General features: G+C 40.1%; 2 protein-coding genes across 3 annotated transcripts in view; both read left to right on the top strand.

Moving 5' to 3' along the window:
- The first annotated feature begins 2389 nt into the window (after positions 1 to 2389).
- Positions 2390 to 3761, top strand: LOC121911235 (SLAM family member 9-like). Its single transcript, XM_042432541.1, has one exon. It carries the CDS (start codon positions 2533 to 2535, stop codon positions 3187 to 3189), a length of 657 nt encoding a protein of 218 aa, XP_042288475.1. The 5' UTR covers positions 2390 to 2532; the 3' UTR covers positions 3190 to 3761.
- A 2785-nt stretch (positions 3762 to 6546) lies between these two features.
- Positions 6547 to 24891, top strand: part of LOC121911183 (TBC1 domain family member 12-like) — a 30320-nt gene continuing 11975 nt past the window's right edge. For both annotated transcript variants that reach the window (XR_006099786.1, XM_042432437.1), the window contains exons 1-2: positions 6547 to 8182; positions 20630 to 20768. Coding sequence is in view for 1 of the 2 variants with exons in the window: in XM_042432437.1 (XP_042288371.1) it covers positions 6858 to 8182; positions 20630 to 20768 (1464 nt within the window). In the remaining variant the exon portion in view is untranslated. The remainder of the gene's footprint in view (positions 8183 to 20629; positions 20769 to 24891) is intronic.

Raw genomic sequence — 24891 nt, 5'->3', positions numbered from 1 at the left:
GGATGGATTGGATAAACCTATGAATTTACCAAAGATTACTGAATGAAAACAAGAGTCTTTATTTAAATTTGGTAATTTTAAGGTAGTTCTGCAATCTTTTTCATTTTTTGTGCAGATTTATACATTTGTTTAGCAATGTTTTATAATGACATTTTCTTTTTATTTTATAATGGTTGGACTGTAAAAATGTAGACAATGTCCAAAGTAAATATCCTTATTTTTAAAATAAATCTCTGTAGAATAACTAAAGGTTTTTTACTGTTATTTGACGGTAAGTGTTTGGCAACTTTTGCTTCCAGACTTTTTACCATTTTTACCAATTTTTTTTTTTTTTTTACAGTGTAGTAACAATCAAATAATAATCTGTCCTGGCTGATCCCAGTCAAACTAATATTCACAGCATCACATTTAGTAGCAACTCATCATTAAGACCTTTGGGGGACAATGTCTGTAATGTGAAGATCCAAAAAGCTTCACGTCTATTCAGTAACAGGTCATGGTCATCACCTCTAGGTGGCACCTTTACCTTCTCCATACCATAAAATCATGAGGAAGAGATGTCATGCTTTGTATCATTAAAGCGCAAAGCAACAAGATAATCATGCTCATTTCTACGTATCGCACTGTTGTGTTCGTTGATGCGTTGCTTCAGTTTTCTAGTGGTTTTACCTACAGATGATAAAGAACCATAAACTAAAAAACTAAATGTTGCTTTAAAGAGCCACTGGGTTCAACAACCTCAGGGAGTTGGTGTGTGTATGTGTGTGTGTGTGTGCATGGGTGTGCATGGGTGTGCATGACATCATTGTTGGGGTATCCTGAACAAATGTGAACTACCACCACTGTATCCTTGTACAGATGTTCATATAATGTCCATTCCTGTTAAACTTGAAAGGAAATACATAGGCATTAACTTAATAAGAGATGTAAATAAAAGGGAAACAGGGATTTTTTTCATATTCACTGTCTTTTCATGAATATTGTTTAAGTCATTGGCTTGTGAGAGCCCTTTCCATTTTCGGGCAAAACGTATTGTCCAAAGCTGAGCATCAAAAGGGCCAACTTGGTAATATACAACAAAAAACATTATATTAATGTACTATTGGATGATATTTACCCATAATTTTACTCCATGTGGCTCCACCTTGTGGAACAACAGAACAGTTACAATCAATAGGAAAACCTTATTCAATCAAAATTAGTATGACAAAAAAATATTTTTTGTCACTGACCTGATGGATGACTGGGGCTTCTTCTTTCAATTTAATAACTTAAAAGAAAATTTTGATTTACAATGTTCTTACAGGGAATTCAGCTGAATATACAAAACAATACCACTCCCCGGTGCAACTGATGCAAAACACTCTCATTAAAATGAACAGATGTCAGTCATACCAGATTTATAAATTGGCCAAATGCATATCAGTGATAGGAAGTGTAATTTTTTTCATGATTATACAAGAGACACAAATATCAGAATAAGTGACAATAATTTGAAATTCACAGATAAATATTCAAAATATATTAAATGGCCAATTTCTTCAAAGGCAAAAGAATTGCAGTACAAATTTATTAATAAATATTATTCAGCAGCAGAAACATTAAGAAGAAGATTTGGATTTGAGGTTGACCCCTGTCTGTCGTGAAGAACCTGAAACTATTGAACATCTCTTCTATTCATGTCCCGTGACATTTTGTCAGAATTTTGACAGAACATGAATAATTGACTACCTATTAAAATGGAAAATGTCACCTCTTTTGACGCACACCAAATTCTAATATACAAGGATAACCTCGCCAAAGAAATATCTGATATGGTCAATATCATCATAATTATGGGTAAATATCACATTCATTCATGTAAATGGAAAAATCAGAAACCCTCACTAAGTTGTTTTAGAACTGAATTAAATAATTATTTTTCTTCTATACTAATATAAGCTGATACACACTAGCCAATACAAAACATTTGTCATCTGGTGTTTTATAACCAACACGGAATGGTTTTGGTTTTGTACTACTGATTCATTTAATCGGATCTGCCACCAATGAGTCGTCTGTGTGATTTGTCAATAGAGTGATGATTTGAGTTATAATAGTATGTTTGGATATATAGAGAAATCTAGTTTAGGACTGTTATATTGACTGCTAGAAGCCCTGCCCCAGAAGAAGCCCTGCCTTAATTACATTTTTTTCATATTGTACATGTATTAGTTTAATCTTTATTTTGATTTATCTGTTTTTATTTATTGTCCATAGGCTATAGCCTCGCTGTTTCCGAATATGTTTTTTTTTTTTTTTTTATTCTATTGATTTGATTAATGCAAAACTAATATGCCTGCTAGAAACTGTAATAAATTGTATTGTTCTAAATAAAGTTAAAAACAAAAAAAACTATCAAAAAAAAGATTGTAGAAGAAGGAATTAAGGGCGTGAACGCTTTTTAAAGTGCGAAGACTCGCGAACAAAAAGTTTTATTTTGTTGTTGACATAAGGCTTGATATTCCTCCTGTTCTGTGTTGATCTGTGGACATGGAGAAACTGACGGGGTGTTTTCTGTCGGTGCTGCTGCTGGCGGTGCCGAGCTCTGTTTTAGCCGAAGATACGTTTTTCGGGGAAGGTGGTGAGCTGCTGTTGAGGCCTTCTTTCTCCGAAGATATCACCAGCATCCTGTGGAAACACAACATCAATCTGGTGGCAGAATGGGTGAAAGATATAGTTGATCTGCAGTATTACGGTGACTTTAAAGGCCGAACAACCCTGAACTCAACCACTGGAAGTTTGGAGATCACACACATGAGTCCCGCTGACAGCGGGGTGTATTCAGTGGAAATCAACGACAAGGTCCAGCCTGAGCGCTACACTGCAAAAGTGATCGAAAGAGTGCCGAAGCCTGATGTGTTGGTGGGACCGCTGATATGTAACCCTGAATTGGAACAGTGCACCCTGACCTGTGAGGGAAACATCACGGGAGCTGAACCTGTCACATACAGCTGGAAGAATGGAGGAGAAGAGTGGAAGGATGGGAAGAAGGTCAGGGATATCACCAACGATGAGACAACATCTAGTGTTGAAACGTTCTCCTGCCGGATGAAGAACCCAATCAGTGAGGAAGAAAGTAAACCCAAACGCAACCCTTTCTTCAAAACAGAGCCTCCACCTGCAGTCTTCGGATCTGTCCATGTCTAATCAGAAAAGGTGATGATGATGATGATGATGATGATGATAATGCAGCTTGAAGTGGATGATCACTTTGGTTTCCTGATGAAGATTAAAGCATGTCAGTACTCCAGTCACAGAGAGGCAATGTCTTGTGTTTAGCAGTTAAACATGAAAACAAGATTTCTCTTTTTTTATTGCTTTTTAGAACAGCGTTGTATATCTGTATGTATATTTTTTGCTACTTTATACTTCTTCCTTACCACATTTCAGATCAGTTTTCCATATTTCCATCAATATTATGTCATTTTTTTCTTTCTTTATTTGTGACACAATTGATCAAAGTGAGTCTGTAAAAGAAAAGTATAAAAGGATCATAGAAATGACTGTTTTCATGATGAATCTAATGGAAATTTTGTTTTGAGTTTGGATGTTTTTTTTTTTTTTTTTAAGCATTTATTTTTGTTTTTGATATATTTTATATTTTAACTGTCAGAACAGGCATGGAACCTTATAATATGGCATGAATATTTCTAACATTAATAAAAATACTTATTTGCAAAATATTGAATAAAAAGAAAATACTCTGCTTTGAATAATAATTTGTGTATTTTTATGTTTGTTTATTTTTACCATCTATCAAACAGAGTTCAGTCTTCAAACAAACATTAATCTGGATCAGTCTGGATTGTCATCATCAACAAGGTTATTCTGTTTTTGGGCATTTTTGCCTTTAATCGATAGCTGATATTGAAGAAACTGACAGGATATTAGACATTAGAAAATGAATCAAATGTTTCCTGTGATGTTTTATATGCCATCATGTTGTCTTGTGTGTACCAATGCCTATACATCCATACAGAAGACACTGTTCACTGTTTTACTTCACTGACTAGTTGAATAATTCAGCTTTAATGCAGGCGCTCTATAAAGCAGACGACTCACATGCCTCACACAAAGAAGACACAGCAGCTAATATAGAAGTCTAGAAAATCTTTAAAAAAATCAAAGTTGATTGATTAGAGAAGTTGTTATGAATCCAGAAATACATGTTTGTGGTGGAAAGTAACCAAGTGCTTACTGATGTATTGTAGTTAGGCTGCAGCAGTTCTGACAAACTTTTCTTCCACTTCAATGCTACTTTATACTGTATTTATACTTAATTTGTATACTACATAATAGCAAATATACTGAAGTTTGAGTAAACTTTAGTTACTTTGCAGATTATGTTTGTACATTGAAAGCATATATAATGAGCCTCCAAGACATGATTCATAGATTAAACTAACTAACCCCCATCTTATAGTCAGTCACTTGCAGTAAAATAGTTTTACAATGTAAAACAACTGAATACTTCCTCCACTACCAGTCCTGCATTTAACATCCTACTACAGTAAAAGTACATAAGTACTATGAGCTTGATGTAGTTAAAGTATTGCAGTAAAAGTAGTGGTTTGGTCCCTCTGACTGATATATTATTATATATGACATCATTAGATTATTAATAGTGAAGCATCAGTGTTAGAGCAGCATGTTACTGTTGTAGCTGCTGGAGGTGGAGCTAGTTTCAACTACTTTATATACTGTTAGCTAGTTTAGTCCAGTGGTTCCCAACCTAGGGGTCAGGCCCCTCCAAAGGGTCAGCAGATAAATCTGAGGGGTGGTGAGATGATTAATGGGAGAGGAAAGAAGAAAAAACAAAGTTCTGATACACAAATCTGTTTTCAGTTTTTGGACTTTTTCTCTAATCTTTGATTTTTGCTGAAATATTGGATCATTTGAACATTTATTGAAATGAAAGCATGTGAGAAGTTTAGAGGGAAAAATCACTATTTGGTGGAGCTGTTAACAACTCATAGACATGTGAAATGTGACCCCGACTACACACTGCTTTTTGTAAGACGTCAAAAGCCAAAAAAGGTTGGAAACCACTGGTTTCATCTTTAACAATGTGTTGTATTTTAAAAGCTTGTTATATTATCCATTGTGTCAAATCTTCATCTGAAAAGTAACTAAAGCTGTCAAATAAATGTAGTGGAGTAGAAAGTACAATATTTCCCTCTGGAATGTAGAAAGTAGCATCACATGGAAATACTCAAGTAAAGTACAAATACCTCAAAACTGTAGTGGACAGGTTCACAATTTTTTTTCTGTGTTAAACCAGCAGTCAGGTGTCCATATGAGCAGTGAAAGAGGTTTTCCTCGCTGTAATCATTCCTCCTGTTCATACTGGATATTAAAAGATCCTTCAAATGTGCTTTCAATGGAAGTGATGGAGGCGCAAAATCCACAGTGTGTCCACACAGTCATTTAAAAGTAGATGTGAAGCTTCTATTCAGCTTCAGCAGTCTGAGTTAGTCACATCAAGTGGATATCTGACACATTTACAGTCTTTTTAGCATCAAATTCCCTCTTTGTGTTTCCTCGGACAGTGTTTCCCTGTTGAGCTGCAGGTGGAAGTATAGTAACAAAAAGAGGGACTTTGGCACTAAAAGGACTGTAATGTTGAAAGATATCTACTTGATTTGACTCATTTGGACGCTGAAGCTTCATATTAGCTTCAGATAAACTTTTTAATACATTTTTGCACAGAAGCAGGACTGTGGATTTTTCCCCCACCTCCTACATTGTAAGTGCATTATGAAGAGATCTTCTAATGCTCAGTATTTTTCATTTATCACATTTATTTGCGAGGTAGCAAGTACAAGGAACTCAATGTGGGCCACACGTCAACAGAAAAAGCAATAAACATGAACATTAAACAATAACAGTGTAAGAAAGAGAGGGACAGTAATTTACAAAGATTCTGTGTAGTGGGGGGGGGGGGGCTATGTGCTCACATATTGACATGATAAAAGCTATGTGTGTGCAAAAAAGCTGAATATAAATGGAGGCATAAATACCAATGTAGATATAGATATAAATTTGAGTGTAAATAAACTATGTGTGTATTAACAGGATATACTATATGTACAGTTACAGTATGAACATGCAAGAAAAACCTGTTTCAGTGTTAATTTGAGCTCCTGATTGTTATTTTAAGACAGACCTGGAAAAACTGTGAACCGTCCTTTAAGGACAGTCCTTTTATAAAATGTCTTTTCCACCGCAGCTTAGTTTATTTAAGGGTTCAACGGGGTCAGGACTCCCTGAAGCAGTTACACGGCGCGGCCTGCGCGTGTCGCTGTAAACCGTTCATCCAATCAAAACATTTTATTTATTTATTATTATTATTGTTATATTCATTTATTCATTCACTTATCTGTATTTTGTTTGTTTTTATGTTTTTTATTATTTTTTTCTTGTATCTATTGATATTTTTGTTTTGTTTTTTTGTTCTTATTTTTAAGCGAATCAAAACACAGCGAGTTGGGGGGTGACGTCATTGTTGGGGTATTTTCAAGATGGCGCTGGACCGTGGCCGGAGTGCCGCTGCAGCAGCCAGCTAAACATTAACGGATTTAATTAATCTTCTCCCAGGCGCGGAGACGTTAACTCTGCAAGACACAGAGGAAAAATATCTTTACTCCAGAAACCAGAAGAGGAAATGTTACATTCGGCGAGTGTCAGGTAACGCTGGAGTGTCCCTGGCTAAAATGGTAGCCCCTTCCTCCGAGAACAACGAGACCTGCTGCGGAGCTCGGCCGACGGAGGAGGTTACGCCCGGGGCCGAGTCTCGTCTGGTGGATTGAGGTGTCATGGAGACGACGGGGGAGAACGGAGGGTCGTTTGCCGTCGACTTAAACGAGAACGAAGAAGAAGAAGGAGGAGGAGGAGGAGGAAGAGGAGCTGGTCACACATCTTACACCGCACTTAAAGACCGCGGCAGAGCGCTGCTGGCCGGTGTCAGCGGGGGTCAGGAGGCGGGGAAGGGTCGTGTTTACGTGAGCGGTAATGTTAACGGGAGGAATGTAAACAGAGACGGCCCGGTACAACAGAGAGAGATCGTGTTGGATCTGGTGTCGGCGGAGAAGTTCCTCCCCGCACGGTTGGCTGACAGCGGCGAGCATCGCGGCCTGAACGGATTCACTGAGGCACTCGGTGAGGAGCAGCCGGGGATGGTCGGCCAGGAGGAGCCGGAGGAGCCGGGGATCGTCGGCCGGGAGGAGCCGGGGATCGTCGTGGATCCGGTTATCAGGGAGAGCGAAGGGGAAACCCCGGGAGAAGAGGCGACGGACGGTGGCGCAGTTACCGGCTGTATCCGTACTTCTCTCCCCGTTGGCCGGCTATCCAGCACGGGAAAACGCCAGCAAAACTGCGCTTGCACCGCAGCCGCGGCTCCAGACGTAAACATGCTCAACGGGGGTGTTGACAGGCCGCGGCACGGAGGTCCCGAAGCGGATATCGCTTACTGTAAACAGACTGGGGTGTTTTCTAGCCCCGTGCTGGGCCACAGACTCGGTTTATGCGACGTGGACGGCGAGGAAGTGAAAATAGCCAACGGTGGTTTACACATTGTCAGCACCACCAGAGCAACATGTGACCGGCCTGAGTCGGACTATTCCCCCGAAAACATTCATTTCGACCTGGGGGCAAGGCAAGAAAACTGTAGCGGGAGTTTGGCCTCTCAGTGCCCGTGGCAGGATGCGCCTGCTGCGGCAGAGCTCCCTCACTCCCTCGCCCCCTCCGAGGACTCCCCCACCCCGGGATCAAGTGCCAAACTCCCCTCTCCCTGCCCGTCTCCCTCCTCCAACCTGAGCGGTGACAGCCCGCTCTCTGAGCCCATTACCAGGGATGAGGAGGAGGGTTTCAGTGACCTCAGTTTACCGGTTAGGCCGCACAGTTTGAGGACTACCCCCAACCTCGCGGTGTCCCTCAGCTGTGATGCCACCCCGCTGTCCCCCGACGAGGAGGGGGGATTTTATTTTGGAGACGAGGGGTACGAGGAGGACCTTCGGAGCGTTTTGGACGCGGGTCGCAGGCAGAGCGCCCCGGACAAACTGCCAGACCTGACCGGGCAGACAGACAGCTCGGACTCCAAGCTGATGCCAAAGAGGTTCGGCATCGCAGATTTCTTCACCAGGTAAATTATTTTGGGGTGTTATGAAACGATCTCTCTCTCTCTCTCTCTCTCTCTCTCTCTCTCTCTCTCTCTCTCTCTCTCTCTCTCTCTCTCTCTCTCTCTCTCTCTCTCTCTCTCTCTCTGAGACACACAAACACACACATGCAGGAGCAGAACATGTCAATACACAATCAGTGATGTGGTAAATATAAAAAAGCCCAAAGCTGTCAGCAAACCAAACAACCACCAACATGAACCCAAACATACTCAAAGGACCTGATTTTCTTTGACTGCTCAAGTGTATTAAGAATTTACCACATAAAAATATGAGATCCTCATGTCTATATATATATTTTTTCCGGCATTCTCAGTCAGATTGGCCGGCCAAAACATCTACAGTGTGGGATTTATTTGGAAGCTTTCAGTCTGAAAATATAAAACACTTGCACACCACATACTGGAGCTGCAAGTCACAATTATTTCCATCATCATTTAAAATGAAATGACCATCTGACCAGCAGCAAAAATACAAACAGAAATACACAAATGATGAGTTTCATAATGACGGAGACAAACAGGCTAATCTTATATATACACACCTTTATTTACAGTTGTAAAGAACACACTGAGGAGGAGTACTCTTTTACAGCAGACAACATTAAAAAAACAAAACATCATGTTTAAGTATTAATCAAAACATCAACATACTATTCAAGAGCAACACTGCTAAAACATAAACAACTGCTCTTATCCAAGGAGGGTTGAATCGAGAGTTGAATTCTTCTTGGACAAATGACTCAAAAGTAGAAGAAGTTGTGACCTCATATTCTTGCCTCGCTCTTACTGCCACCACGCAGCCTCCCTCCTACACCATAAACGAGGATGTCAACTATCATTACTTTGCAGGACAGGTCAATCCCACCGCCGTAAAACTAGCTTGACATCGGACTCTCCATATTAATAAAATGTCTGTTGGACGGGCTTCAGCGGGACTGAATGTTTGTACCGTTTCCTCGAGTCCTAGCCAGTCCTCTTGTTCTTTGCCCTACAAGTCACCTCGCCTCCAGCTGGTCAACAGAGTCCCGGGATCGGTCGAGTCCTTTTGGCCGCGCATTTCCATCTCCCACCTCAGCTCGTAACCTTCCTCCATCTGCTCCGGATGTCATTAAATGAACACACCTCTAATGGGAGTGTAGAATCTGGCATCTGTTCGTCGTGCTGCTGTGTTGAAGAGCAGCCGGACAGCGTTTGCAAACGATCGATTTGATTTTGGAGATATTTGTGGTCGGACGAGAGATGAATTTAATCATGAATTAGTGATGGTCGGGTTAGGAGGTCGTTCGTAAGCCGGGGTTCAGGTTCTTCACATCCACTGTGGCACAAATAGAGCAGCAACTAATTATTCTTTTAATTATTTAAGGCACCCTGTGGAGCGTCTGACCTTTATGAAGCAGTTTTTCTCGAGTACACACATGCCCACGAGTGACACGATACACAGCCCAGCCAGATGTTTCACACTGATCTACAGGTGCCTGTAATGCAACAAGAAATGCAGCATTGTGTAGAGAAATGCAGTGAAGAAGAAGACTGTAAAAAAAAATCAGCTTTCTAGATGTTTTATGAAGAAGGAAATACATTCAACTTGACCTCAGAGGTACACACAGTGAGTTTGGTTAAACATAATTTTTCTGATATATTGCTTTATTTAGTCTACAGAATTATTAAAAATAGTGAAAAATGCCCAATCACAGTTTCCCAGATGTCTTCAAATGTCTTGTTTTGTCCAACCAACAGTCCAGAGTCCAATGATACAGAACAGACACAAGCAGCAAATCCTCAAACTGGAGAAGCCGTCTGAGACCAGACGACGTTTTATATGTTTGCTTGATAAATGACATCGTCTGTTGACTAATTGATGAATAGACAAAGCTTTTAAGCACAAGTATGAATTGAACCTGTGACCTTCTGGTTGATAGATGGTCTGTGTGACTGCAGCACATCCCTGCTTTTCTTGCTAAACTGTGATTACTCAGAGGAGAGAGAGAGAGAGAGAGAGAGAGAGAGAAGACGGAGAGAGGTTTTGGCTGGTTTGGAAGGAGCGAGTGAGAATTTAAAAAGCACTGGGAATTTCCTGTTCCATTTAAAGGCAGCTGCGTACTGAAAAGAGAGCCTGCCGGACAGAAACACAGTGGCACACATCGTCGTATGTAATCATGTGAACAATGGCTGTGTGCTGTTTGTTTGTACTTTACTCTGATGAAAGTTAGAAGAAGTAAACCAGAAATAAATAACAAACAAATATACACTTACTGAGCACTTTATTAGGAACACCTGTGAAATCTGATGCAATCCAACACAACAGCTCTGCCATGAATACGACTTTCACAAAGCTTCTACATTTCCCCCCATCATGTATGTTAATGGAGTGGACAAAATATTAGGAACACTTTTCAATATAATGCACTCCAGTAAACATAAAGTAGAATTATCACCTTTCTGACAATGTCAACAAGAGCTGAAAATGTAGAAGCTTCATAAAAGTAGAATTTATCCTAATAAAGTGCTCGCTGAGTGTAAATATTTAAATACATGTACATACACACATGGTTCTTATAAATACTCAACATTACTGCTAATGTTCCTCCCAACCATTATGAGGTGGTTTTCATGCCCAGTTACAGTGCAGCTTACATGAGCCTCATGTTTTACCTGTAAGACTTGTTGTTCATCACCTGTGATGTTAAAAACATCAGATTTTTGCGCCCTGGTTTTAGCTCATTTATAAAACCCAAGCGCACCATGGAGGGTCTCTCCTGATGGGCTCCCGCTGTCTGCTGAAGAATCGATCACGTTGGACGGTAGAGGAGGTCGTAGCAGCGTCTGCTTCAAAAGTAAATGGACTGTACTTGTGTAGTGCCTTTCTAATCTTCCGACCACTCAAAGCACTTTTACACTACGAATCACATTCACACACATTCATACGCTGAATGGGTACAGGAGCCATGCAAGGTCCCAACCTGCCCATCAGAGGAAATCTAATCATTCACAGAAATTCACACAGTTTGGGGTTCAGTATGTTGCCCAAGGACACATCGACATGCAGACTGGAAGAGCCAGGAATCGAACCGCCGATCTTCTGATTAGTGCCACAGCCGCCCCGGTAGTTTAGCTAGAAGTAAACTAGAAGTAGTTTAGCCGATTTTGCTAACGGAGCTGCGGGCTGTTGTGCTGTCCTCTATTTCCATCATCCCTCTATGTTTCCATTACAGTTATGTATTTAAGTTTACAGTCTGTCAGGCTGCGTTACTCTGTGTGTGATGACGTTGCTAAAAAAAGGCAACAATTCGACTGACAGAATGCACGTAGACCTTCTCGACTGATGCATGGATTCATAAAATGAGATAAACTGAACATTATGATCTTAATTAAGGTAGGATTTACTGCAGGATTTCTGCATTAGTTTTATTTAACTACACCTCATAAACTGGCAAGTGGGTGCATGTTGTCTGACATTTCCCAGCTAGTAAGGTTTCTCCAGACTGTCAAACTAAAATCTAACAATTTTTATATCCAAAACTGTGAATAATCAGATTACTACATGCACCTGTAGCATTTTGTCACAAACATGTGTCCTTTTGTTGATACAAACCTCCAAACTTTGCTTCCACAACAACACGTCTTTTTCTTCAACAGTGGAGGGACGGAGACGCTGTGTGTTAACTCCATATTTAATATCAGTTTCTGTTATTACAGAGGGATTAAGGAGGACGTTAGCTGACTGAACTGACCGTTTTGACATACATCTGCATCTTTTCATAGCAACACAGAGCTGCAGTCTGGGACCTATAGCTCAGTAACAGCCTGCATGTTAATCGTGCCCCAGTTACGTATACGTGCAGTAAAGTGATACAGCAGGGCTCGGTGAGCATCGACTCGGTGTAGCCTGTTTCCTCGGGGGCTTATAGCTCACATTCACCGCTCCCTCCGCTCTTCTGCTTTCTATTTCTGAAGCCGATTCAAACACAGTTTCACCTCTGCACGGCTGCCGTGATGCAGCAGAGATGTTGTGACCGTCTCACTTCCTGAAAAGTTTACATTTTAGAGACGGATCGAGTTTGAGCCACATTCACAGGTTGTCGGACAAAGATGTTCTGATCAGTTTGACAGTTTGACGTCTGAGGTTGGATATAAGGTGTTTTTCACTGTGTCGCTTACGATGCAGCATTGTTTTATATTTCCGTTTCCTCAAATAATAAACTTTCCTAAAACAAATAGTAAGTAAAGAAAGTAAAGAAAGGTTTCACAGTCAGTTTAAAATATGAACAAAACAATGAAATGTAAGCAGGGCTACAACTAATGACTGTTTTCATTATTGTTGATTACTTTTTTGATGAATTGATTAGTTGTTTGGTCTTTAAAACATCAGAAAATGGTCGATCGCTGTCTCCCAAAGTCCACGATGACGTTGTCAAATGTCTTGTTTTGTCCACAACCCAAAGATATTCAGTTTACTGTCACAGAGGACTAAAGAAACCAGAAAACATTCACATTTAAGAAGCTGGAATCAGAGAATTTGGACATTTTTTCTTCTAAAAAAATGATTCAAAACGATTTATCGATTTATCAAAATAATTGTTCTGTTTATCCGCTAACCGAAAACCCAAAGATATCCAGTTTACCATCATATACGACACACACAAGCATCAAAATCTCACATTTGAAAAAGCAAATGTTTGGTATTTGAAGTTGAACAATGACTGAAACGATTCATTGATCATCACAATCGTTGACTTTTTGTCGACTAATCGCTGCAGCTTTAAGGACATTACTGCACATCATTATAACAACTGAAACTAACTTATTTTAATGCCGCTAGTTCTCCTGCTACTATTTATAAGACCTTCACCTTTCTTATGAGTACATGATTGCAGGGCAGGAATTATACCACGGCCAAACGGCCAGCGCTCTGGATGCCCCGGAGCGTGGCCGTAATGCCCCTTCTAAAATTAACTACCCGCACTGCCAGTTTGGCTTGCCCTGTGATTGTAACTTTTTCATCTGACCTTGTTTTCCACTAGATTTGTGCTCTTGGAGGCCAAAAATACTTCAGACTGCTGTTACAGAGTGTGGTGTCAGGCTTGTGGCTCATAGTGGAGACCAGAAACAAGGTTTATGTGTGGTTGAATGTCTGTGTGGCTCAGACAGACACCAGTAAGCACACGCAGCCTGGTCAGGAGTCAGAGGGAGAGCCGAGCGGGTTGGTTGAGTAGATCAAAGCGGCAGCGGCGACGGCCCGGAGGTCGACAGGTCGGCTGGTCACCGACGGGGGCCGTTGGTTCAAACCTCAGAAGCTGCTTTTACAGCCACGGCAGCTTTCATCTCTGCTACATCCAGAAACACAACACAACAGCCTGCAGACAAACAAAATGCATATTTACAAGCTAGTCATAAGCTCCAGGACATGTTGAAAAGTTAACCCTTTGAACCCTACAGTAGACTTTCAGGCCCTTTTATATACAGGCTTTTAGTTCGATTTGCATGTTAGTTGTACGATGTATGTTTTAGAACATGTTTTTATGGAAAAAATAGTTTTGTGCAATTTAAAATAGTTTGCCTTTAAGTCCACAGATTTTCAACACAGGGAAAATATCTAAAACAACATTCTGAGTCTTTATTGTTTTATTATTATTTATTTATTATTATGGTGCAAATAGAAAAAAAGATCATGTCAATGGATTTTGTCATTCTTTGTACTTTTATTCTGGATAATCTGGTTTGAAGTTTTGGAACTACTGTTCCCATAAGGCTTTGGGGGATAAAGGCAGGAAGTAATGTTGCCACGGAGTCCGTGTGAGTTTCTTTCATGGATGTGTAATAAGAGCTGGATAGGGCGCCGCCGCTCTGCCTTGCGGCCAATTTTTCCCAGTGGCCACTCGCGGTATTGCAGCGAAAAATCCCCCTGTGGCCCCAAAAGGATTTTCCCCCATAGACCCCCACTGTAAAGGAGACGCCTGTAAAACTGTTGACAGGACGCCTCGAACTGCAAACAACATCAATTATGACTCTTTCTGTTATGAACTTTTGATTCATGGAGGTTTTATGTTTGTAAAACTTTCCTCGAGCCGAGAAAAGCGATTTAAAAAATCCGTGACGTCATCACAATGTAAAGTCTATGGCGGGGCCAGCGGGGGAAATGCTACTGCGCATATTCAGTGGGCCGCACAACGCGGAAGCAAACCCGGAAGCTAGAAACCTTTTTTGGCGTATGCGCCAGGTGAGCAGTTCCTATAGGACTGAATGGGCGCCATTTTTAGTCCAGTATCCAGCTCTTATAACACATCCATGGTTTCTTTAGCCGGTATTATGGATGTATTAAGGAGAACTGTTTATAAATTCCCACAGCCCAAGGTGACGTCTTCAGATGTATTGTTTTGTCCGACCAACAGTCCACAACCCAAAAATATTCAATCCTCACATTTGACAAGTTGGAAACAGGAAATTTTGGGCGTTTTTTATGACAAAAACAATTATTGAATCATTTTTCTGTTGATCGACTAATAGATGAATCGACTAATCGTTGCAGCTTTAATATAATTTGACCTAAAGAACATAAAAAGCCATAATTTGACATATCTCTTAATAAATTTGAACCAAACTGGACACATTTGTTGTTTGCTGCTGAGTTGGATGATTCCTCAGGTTCTTAATAAATGATTCCAACATAAATAATGTCATGTAGTGTGACTCCTAGTGTCTCCAATATCAGAATAAAGATGTAATAAGTTGAACAGCGACGTTACAGGCAGTGAAAAGTGAGTGCAAGTGTCAGAGCTGTAGCACCCTGACAACATTCCTGTGAAAGACGCACCAGGAAGTGAAAGAAGAAACTGGGAAGAGAAAACTATTGAAGATTTCAATGAAATACCAGCGCAGCTCAGAGCCAGAGGGGCATATTTTTTCTGTCATTACAGAAGCAATAAAATCTTGTCTGACCGGCAGGTGCAGGAAAATGTCTGTTTGTTAAATCTCCGCCTGGCTTTTGGTTTGGACGCGGGCCTCAGCAGCTGGCCCGAAAGTGGCTCAGAGGAAATCCAGACAGACGGGGGAGGAACGCCAGGGAGAAAACAGCACTGCTGGAAAACCTCCACGCAAGCTGTTTGGTTCACAGCGAGAGCAGGGCAGAGACGTTCAGCTCCAATCCACACAGAACACAAATAAAACCAGGAATGCTGATTTATTTGAAGTCACCCTTCCACTTTTAAACATGTTCTCCTTCTTGTTCCTGCAGTTTGATGTTCCTCTTCTTCTTCGTCTCTGTGCAGAATGATGTATGTGTTTGTTTTCACGTTCATCTTCTGAAGGAGGAAAGTTTCTCTGTTTTCAGCTTCAATCTCAGTTTAACACCTGGACGTACCTGCAGGATGTATGACATCACAACTAGTTTGGAGCCAATCGCGGTCCAGTATAATATCTTTAAATATCTTGTTTTGTCTGGAAAACAATCTAAAACCCAAAGATATTTAATTGTTCTGTTTGATAGACGTCTTAACGATTAATCAATTATCAGAATAGTTCAATTCAGCGCTTATTTTACACAGTTTTTCCATTAGAGCTGCAGCTAACAATTATTTTCCCTATTGATTAATAATAATACATTTTATTTATAGAGTGTTTTTCAAGGTAGTCAAAGACGTTTTACATGAGCTAAAAGGATCCTAAAAAGCAACACTCTGCTGATTATTCTCCTGATTAAACATCTGTTTTATAAAATGTCAGAAAGCTTTTTAATAAATGGCCGTTATAGTTTCCTAAAGCCCGAGGTGATGTCATCAAATGTCTTGTTTTGTCCGACAAGTCCAAAATCCAAAGTTACTCAATTTACATTGATATAAATTGATCACCAAACCGATAAATGTAGCAATTTTACAAAACAAAACACGCAAAATCTTCCGTACTAGCATTTGACTGTTGCTGTGTCAGCATTTTGTGACTGTTTCCAGGCTTCAAGGTTCAATTTATTCATCTGTAAAATGGTGGAAAATCCATCCCATCATAGTCTTCCTCCATACAACGGATAAATTAGCAACACAATAAAACTAAAACAATAGAAGGATTTCTTTAAAACCAGTTCCAGCTTCATCTGCACTGAGATGTTTACAGAATGTGCACCAGTATCAGCTGTAATCTGTGGCGTAGTTGGTATTCGTTCCTAATTCAAATGTTGTTGTTGCTGATCTGGAACAACATTACAGAACAGCAACGTTTTTCACTCAATCAGATTTTTGCCTTCAATACAAATTTGAAACTGTCAGAACTATTACCAGAGATTTATCCACGCAGAAAGCTTCGGTGTGATTTGCTAACGTTTGGAGTCATCAGCTGTGGTGTTTTTGGTTTAGAGCTGCAACTAACGATATTATACAACTCAAAGATATTCAGTTTACTGTCATAAAGGACTAAAGAAACCTGAAAATATTCACATTTAAACGCACAATATGTAATTTCAGCCGCTAGGGGTGTCAATCAAAACAATAACAAAAGACGGAGTGTGATGACCGTGTGAAGCAGCAAGGGATCATGGGAGTTGTTGTCTTCGTCGTTAAATAAGCAGCTTCACCGGGATAGGATTACTCCAGTGTTCATCATTCAGGATATTTTTACAAACGGACCCGGAGATTACAGGTAAAAACACTAATTAAAGCTGTTTCACCTAAAAAAAATCAGTGTTTCCCCGACGATGTTCAGTGACCACCGGACTTCCTGGAGGGGCTGTTAGCTGAGCTGCTGCTAACGTTTGTCCAGTTTATTTCTCTGATAACTTAAGATCCAGACGTCCAATGAATAAAATCTTTCTTCCGGCTAAAAGATATAGTTAAAAACCACCTAAATTTATCATGAAAATGTGGCTTAAAACTGAATAAAAGTCCATTTATAACAGTTTGTGTGGAACAACCACAACGCCGATGTATTATCTTGTATGTGTGTAAGTTATTCTTTGGTAGACGCCATTGTAGCGGACAAACACAGCGCCGCCGTATGCATCTTGTGCGTGTTTACTCTTTGGTAGAGGAGGTATGACGCCATTGACAGGCGACCAAATGAAACGGTCCGTTACTTTGATTAAATTACAGATTTCTCTGAGTTTGAACATTGTTGGAAACATTTGGGATAATGTAAGTACACAACTCAACAACATATATAACACAGGTCTAGTTGTTTTTAGACATTTAATGTGGAATAATTACATATTAGAGCTTTAAGTAGCTGGAATCAGAGACTCAAAATGGTTAACGTCCATTAGCTTAAACACAATCAATGCTTGAGAATCAAATTGGCTCCGATCACCTCTCGTTAATTATTTACACACACACTTCCTGCTCAGTGCACTTTGGGAATTAGGTTAGATCCTATCACATGTACCTCCAACCCCAAACACACACACACACACACACTCACTTACACGCTCACATCTGTTACATTTCATTTGTTGCTTCTTTCCTGCTCTGTTAAATAAAAACAGCAGTGTGGATGTAATGTGGCTTTAATCTGCAGCTACAGGTGTGTTGTTCAGGTGTCTGGGAGAACAAAGCCGCTTCTGATCTGAGGAACGTTTAGATGTAACCGACACAAAGTGGAACATGGTGTTTTTTTTAATCTTTCTCATGCTGGAGTATAAATAGTGACAACATTACTTGTTGCATCTGACCTACAGACAGCGCTGGCAGCTCTTTTCTTTCTGTCCAACAGGCTGAAACATCTTTTTACTGTATTTAAGCCTGTCAGTTGTTTATAATACCCGCTTTTCTTTTGGAGGGATCAGGGCGTTGTCGAAGCTGCTGCTGTCGGAGGTTCAGGGTTCGATCCTCTGTGATTTCCAAGCTTTTGTTACCCACAATTACACTAAAAAGTCTGACGTCACGTAGAGAATCACTACTGTGAGTTAAAGAGAAACCAAACCAAACGGGCACTAAGTTTTGAATATCACTTCCTCTTTTCTATTTCTGGAGTTTCAGCAGAGCGACAGCAACCAGTGAGAAAGAAGATAAACAAAGTTCTGTTACAGCGTATTGATTTATAGTTTAACAATAAGGAAACTGGCAAATATTCAGAGTTGAGAAGTCTGTTTGTCCAAAGATATCCAGTTTACCATCATAGAGGACTAAAGAAAGCAGAATATTCACATTCAAGAAGCTGAAACCAGAGAATTTGGACATTTTTTCTTCAAAAAATGACTTAAAACGATTAATTTTGTTATAAATGAATCTGCCGATAATTTACTGGATTTAATCAATTAATCTTTTAGTTTATAAAATGTCAGAAAAAATGGAAAATGCCACCAGTCAACTTATTCAAGAGTGTTGATGATAACTTGTTCTTTCAACTGTCCATTGTGAATGTAGTTAATGCTAACTTGGTGTTTTGAGTATTCTTTTACATTAAACATTTTGCACTTTATGGTTAAAAGATGCAATTTTGTTGTGAAATATCAAGTACAAAACTAAAAACAAAGCCAACTGGTGAAAGGATCTGCATAACAACAAAATAATTCACTAAGATGATATAATCAGGTACAAATGTGGATGAAAAGGTTCTGGTCAGACACACTCAATGACACACAAACACTTGAGAGAAGGAACCTGATCCTGCAGAGAAAGGAGGAATAATATTTGCTTTTCTATCTGCTCAGTGTTTTTTGCGTGTGTGTGTGTGTTTTCTCCACTTCCTTTTTTTATAATTCATTCAGTTCCTCTCCCTCCTTCCTTCTTTCTCTTCCCTGCAGCTGACCAGCTGCTTTCTTCTACCGAAGCGAATGTAAAACTGTTGATCTGGCAGCTTTTTTTTTCATCTAGCATCACTTCAGAAACTGCTGCGACTGCACGACTGCGGTCTGAATGATGATGAAGATTCATTCACCGCGTTACGTCTTCACTGTTGGTAACGTTTCTCTCCTCGGTTGTTTGAGGAGTTGAAATGTTTTTTCTGCAGTTTTTGCAAAAATCTCAATATTAATGGCTGGATAGGTTGATAAGAAAATGAATCTGTATTACCTGCAGCTATTTTGATAATCGATGAAGTAAAAATCTAAACATTCTCTTGTTTAAGCTTCTGAATTGTAAAAACTTTTTGCTTTTCTGTGTCTCAACATTAATAAATTGAGTATATTTGAGTTTTGGACTGTTATATGAGTCCAACAATCAATGGAGAAGATAATTGGCAGATAAATAATCATTAGCTCCTTGTTGGAAACTGTGTTCTTCATATTTGTTTAGGGTGAAAGTTCATTCTTCTGTCTGAAGCCTTTCACCACTGCTCATGGTCTTCCTCAGCAGAGCACAGTTTGGCGTCACATGACCTAAAGTTGAGTTGACTTGAGGTTAAAAGTAAAGCTTGTCAAGAGACAGAAAATTAATCTGCAACTATTTTGATAATCAAATAATCATTTTAGTCATTTTTAAGTAAAAATGTACATTTTCAGCTTCTTAAATAAGATGATTTGATGCTTTTCTTCATCATTCATGATATTAAACTGAATATATTGAGGTTTTGGACTGTTGGTTGGGACAAAATAAGACGTCTTAAAACATCACAAGCTCTTAAAAATGGTAATTTTTCACTATTTTCTGACATTTTATTGACCAAACGATTAATCGAGAAAACAATCGTCATATTAATTGATATGAAAAGTGCAGCTGTAGTTGGAAGCTCTGCCAAAAGCCAGTGAATGGACCTTAAGTCAAGATTTGTTTTTGGTTTTTTTTTGCGAACGTCATATTTGTTGAATTTTAAGCTTCTGTTCTAAAGGTACTAATTGAATTTAGTGTCCATTTTCCTCATAAATACGACCAGATTATACTGTTTAATGCTTCTTTAAGTGATTATAGTTCCATATCAGTTCCTTTCTGGTAAAATGAATCAGATTTTAACAGTGATGTAAAAACTCAGTTAAGAAGAACAGAAAGAAGCAAATAATGTTCCAGATGAATGTTGTGTTTAGTAACACAGCAGTGGAGAAGTGCAGCCAGGTGATGCAGGACAGATGTCTCAGTCTCAGTCTTTCCTGCAGCATGTGGAAAGTTTTCCCGGATGAAAGTTTTCCGCTGGCCGCTGTTGAAAAGACACGTTTTGGATTTTTTGCTTTTATGTTTCGATTTGCGGCTTCCTGTGTGGAGACGATTTCCTGCTGCGATCGTATCATCGACACCGGAATTTAATTTGGACAAACACGGACAACGTGCAGCTTCTCAGTGTGGACGGGACACTGCTGCACACGTTTGTGATTTAAAGCTGATCAGACAGGTTTTTACATTATCGATTAATCTTGAGCTGATTCATTAACTGACGATTAATTGATCGTTTCAGCTCTAATGAACATAAAGGAATTTAAGGACTGTGTATTGTTCTGGTTCAACGTGAGCAGACAAACAGTAATAATAATAATAATAACTGTTCTCTCTGTCTCGCTTTCAGGAGCCTGTTTTCTAGGAAATCCAAAGAGCCAAAGGCGCCGTCCCATAATGCAACGGGGTGGCGACTGTTCGGCAAGACAGCAGCCAGAGAGGACGATGCGGCGAAAGACCCCTCCTCATCCTCCTCGTCCACGCAGCAGGTAGGCTCGCATCATCAGTCTCGGATCGACATGAAACTCTCCTGGTTGAGTCATCAGGATAAAAGATGAATAACAAAGGAGAGAAGTCAACTACGACTCCCATGATGCATTTCAGTAACAAACATCCAATCACTCAACAGTTTAATGAGATAAAACTACGGCACCTTGTTTTATTTCCAGTTGCAGCAACAAAGTGTTTCACACACCTCTGATTGGCTTATTAACCGTCGCACCAGCCGCTGAGGCTCATGGGTATTGTAGTATTTAGAGCTGTCAGTCAGCAAAAACATGATTTCTCATAAAAGAAGAAAGTTGGAGATATTAAAGCTGATGGTGATATTAAAACCTGCAGTATTGTTGTGTTTTCCAGGAGACTTTGAACATTGAGAATATTATTAAAAGACAAGTTTGAGATGGAAAATTTCTGTGTAAAAGGCTGAAAAAGGATCATTATTATTACCAGCTGCAGCTGCTGCAGAATGAAGCGTTTTCTGTCCGTGCAGGGAGGAGTTTCCTTTATTTTCTAATAATGGAAACACATCAGATAAGAATCAGTCAGGTTTCGCAGTAACCAGGTCACTGCAGAGCACATTAAAGTGTTCTCTGGTTGTCTTTGTTAACCTGATTTCTTATGTAACGAGAGCTGCAACGATTAGTCCATGAAGGAAGTAATGCGTTAAAGTAGTGCATTAGTGAAATAATCAGCAACTATTTGTCATTTGTGAGGATTTGCTGCTGTTCTCGGTCTGATGTGATAGTAAAGTGAATATCTTTGGATTTCAGACTGTTGATCAGACAAAACAGACCAGCTCTCTGGCATTTTATAAACCAAATGTTTAATCAAAAATACTTGTTAGTTGCAGCTTTAATGTGAACACAGAAAGTAAAATAAGTGCTGAATTGAACCGTTTTGAATTCTCTGGATTCAGCTTCTCCAATGTGAGGATGTTCTCTCTTTTATGTAACCGTTAATCAAATATCTTTGGGTTTTGGACTGTTGTTCGGACAAAACAAGATATTTAAAGATATCAGTGTGGATTATGGAAACGTTGCCGGTTAGATGCATCAGTCGAGAAGCTCCTGAGTCGACTCTCTCAACATGACAACATGACAGACTGTAAACTTTTACAGATTCTTGTCTCTAAATGACCTAAAATACAAAACTGTGATGGAAACAGAGGACAGCACGACGCAGAGCGACTGTGTCCTGCTCAGACGCTCTCAGCTCCAGTGATGAAAGTTAGTTTTGGACGGAGGTCTACAGCACAGAGGAATACGATATATCAGGCTTTGGATGACATGAGATTTGTTGACAATAAGATAAATGTAGAAAATCACGTCCTTTAAAGACCAAAACATCAACCGATTAATTGGAAAAATACTCAGCAATAGTGGAAAATAAACATTAGTTGCAGCTGTAGAATAAATCATATCAAAGTACATGTCGAGTATGTTTGGTATTTATGTTTGTGTGGTTTTTTATAAGCAGTAGAATATGAAGTCCAGATGCTGCATCGTGTTTCTGTGAGATCTGTTTGTTTGATTGGTTGATCTGACGATGATGTGTGTTTGACCGGCTGATGCTCCAGAGGCTAATGCTGTTAGCCTGCATCTGTTTACATACAACATGGTGGCTGGAACGAGACTGTAAAATGGATTTACTGTGTGTGTGTGTGTGTGTGTGTGTGTGTGTGGTCGCTAGGCAACTTCCACACACACTGCCTGCAGCTGAGGACACAGATAATTACCCCTCTTCACTCACTCACACACACACTCAATCTTCCCCTCTATCCCCCACTTGATGCTGCTTTGAATAACACACACAGCTGTTCCTTTCCTGCCATTTAGAGCAGGTGGTATCTACACACACACACACACACACACACACACACACACACACACACACACACACACACACACGTTGCAGCAGCAGCTTCCAACTCTCTGGTTAAATTTAATCAGATGAGTTCTGATTTTCACATCAAACACTGAAAGCTGTCAGGCAGCAGCTGCGTCACACTGAAGAAGTTAATCGTCCCTCAGCTGGAAACCTTTACTTCCTATCAGCATCCTGCTGAAGTTCCCTCGAGCAAGACGTCGGACCCCTGCTCTCTTTTGTACGAGCTGCCGTCGGTGTGACCTCTGAGGACACAGACCGAGAGCTGACACCGGTAACCGTCTTGACAGCCGCCGGCTCTCTGTGCTCACATGATGGCAGCCGGAGTCAGATGATTCATCAGGAAAGGAGCTGGCCAGATGTGGTTTGGCTGCAGTTGGTTGACACGTCAAACTGTGGAGGAGGAAGAAGAAGAAGGAGGAGGAGGAGGAGGAGGAGGAGGGAGAAAAAGAGGGGGAGGAGCTCAGTTGAACTGTTTCCTCTGAATACAGTCTGTGCCACAATTAGCTCGTCTGCTCGGAGAGACAACCAGGGATTACCGGCAGGATGATCATCCTCATTACTCTGCAGTAATCTGTCATTTCAATCTCCATGATTTGAGGAGAAGAAAACAGTTTTGTGTTTGTGACTCCTTGGCTAACATCTGCTATCAATCCTGTCCTGTGTGCGATATACAGGCGGTCTCGGGGGATCTGGGACTGACACCTCAGACCCTCTGAAAATCTCAAAATGGAAATATTAAGGTTTCATTTATCCACACAGTAAATCTACACCCTTGAAAAATCTGCCCAAATTGTACAAGTGAGATGTGATCCAACAGATCCAGGATACTCAAAATGTTTTTTTAACCCAACCAGACTCAGACGTGGTGTTTTACTGGGACGTTGAGCTTCCCAGAACCTGAACCTGTGTAGAGCTTCTTCCTTGCTTTTCCACTGTATTTTACAAGCTGTGAATGATCAACTGTAAATCATTAAAAAGGCGACAGCGGGAGCGGGCGGCGCTGCTGCTTGTCTCAATATGTGCTCTCCATTGTTGCTCAAGTTTAAAAAGTCCTCACCAGTTTACTCACAGAGGACAAACGGTGTCACTGCCGTGTCGTGTCTGTTGTAGTTTAGATGTGACGACACATTTCTGGAAGCTGGAACACATGGAAACATTCATCCATCATCATAAACTCTTTACAGAACGTTTAGAATATTTTTAGTAATATATCAAATTCATGAGGTAAAGATTCAGTGTTTTTTTTTTAAATGCTGCACTGAGCAAACTCTCCTGGTGCAGTTAACTTGGAAATCACTGGGTCAGTCACATGATTTCATACATATGACTTTCACTCGAGAGTAAAACTGATGACAGAGCAGCAGCAGCAGCAGCAGCAGCAGCGGTTGGATTTTCCAGTTTGAGAGTGAGAGCAGGAACTCTGTCTCCCTCTGCTGGTGACAGTCAGACACTAGATTATAAAAGGCTTGTTGTCCTACTGACCCACAGATGTCCTGCTCCTGTGAATGAACTGTTTATTGTGCAGTCACACACACACACACACACACACACACAGACCTCACATATACAAGTACACACTCACACATGGACACAAACATTGATATTCATCAGGCAGCGTATAGAGTCCACAGAAGCAGAGTTCACATCACGTACATGCTGCAGGTCAGAAAGAAACCAAGTACATTTACACAAGTACTCGTTTTTCCATGTGATGCTACTTTATACTTCAACTCCTCTACATTTCAGAGGGAAATATTGTATTTTGGTTGTATGCTTTCATTTCAATAAATGTTCAAATCAAAGATTAGAGAAAAAGTCCAAAAACTGAAAACAGATTTGTGTATCAGAACTTTGTTTTTTCTTCTTTCCTCTCCCATTAATCATCTCACCACCCCTCAGATTTATCTGCTGACCCTTTGGAGGGGCCCGACCCCTAGGTTGGGAACCACTGGACTAAACTAGCTAACTGTATATAAAGTAGTGTAAACTAGCTCCACCTCCAGCAGCTACAACAGTAACATGCTGCTCTAACACTGATGCTTCACTATTAATAATCTAATGATGTCATATATAATAATATATCAGTCAGAGGGACCAAACCACTACTTTTACTGCAATACTTTAACTACATCAAGCTCATAATACTTATGTACTTTTACTGCAATACTTTAACTACATCAAGCTCATAATACTTATGTACTTTTACTGCAATACTTTAACTAC

Source organism: Thunnus maccoyii, chromosome 14 (assembly GCF_910596095.1).
Source record: "Thunnus maccoyii chromosome 14, fThuMac1.1, whole genome shotgun sequence".
In the NCBI taxonomy this organism is placed as follows: Eukaryota; Metazoa; Chordata; class Actinopteri; order Scombriformes; family Scombridae; genus Thunnus; species Thunnus maccoyii.
This window is presented reverse-complemented; position numbering and strand designations above follow the sequence as displayed.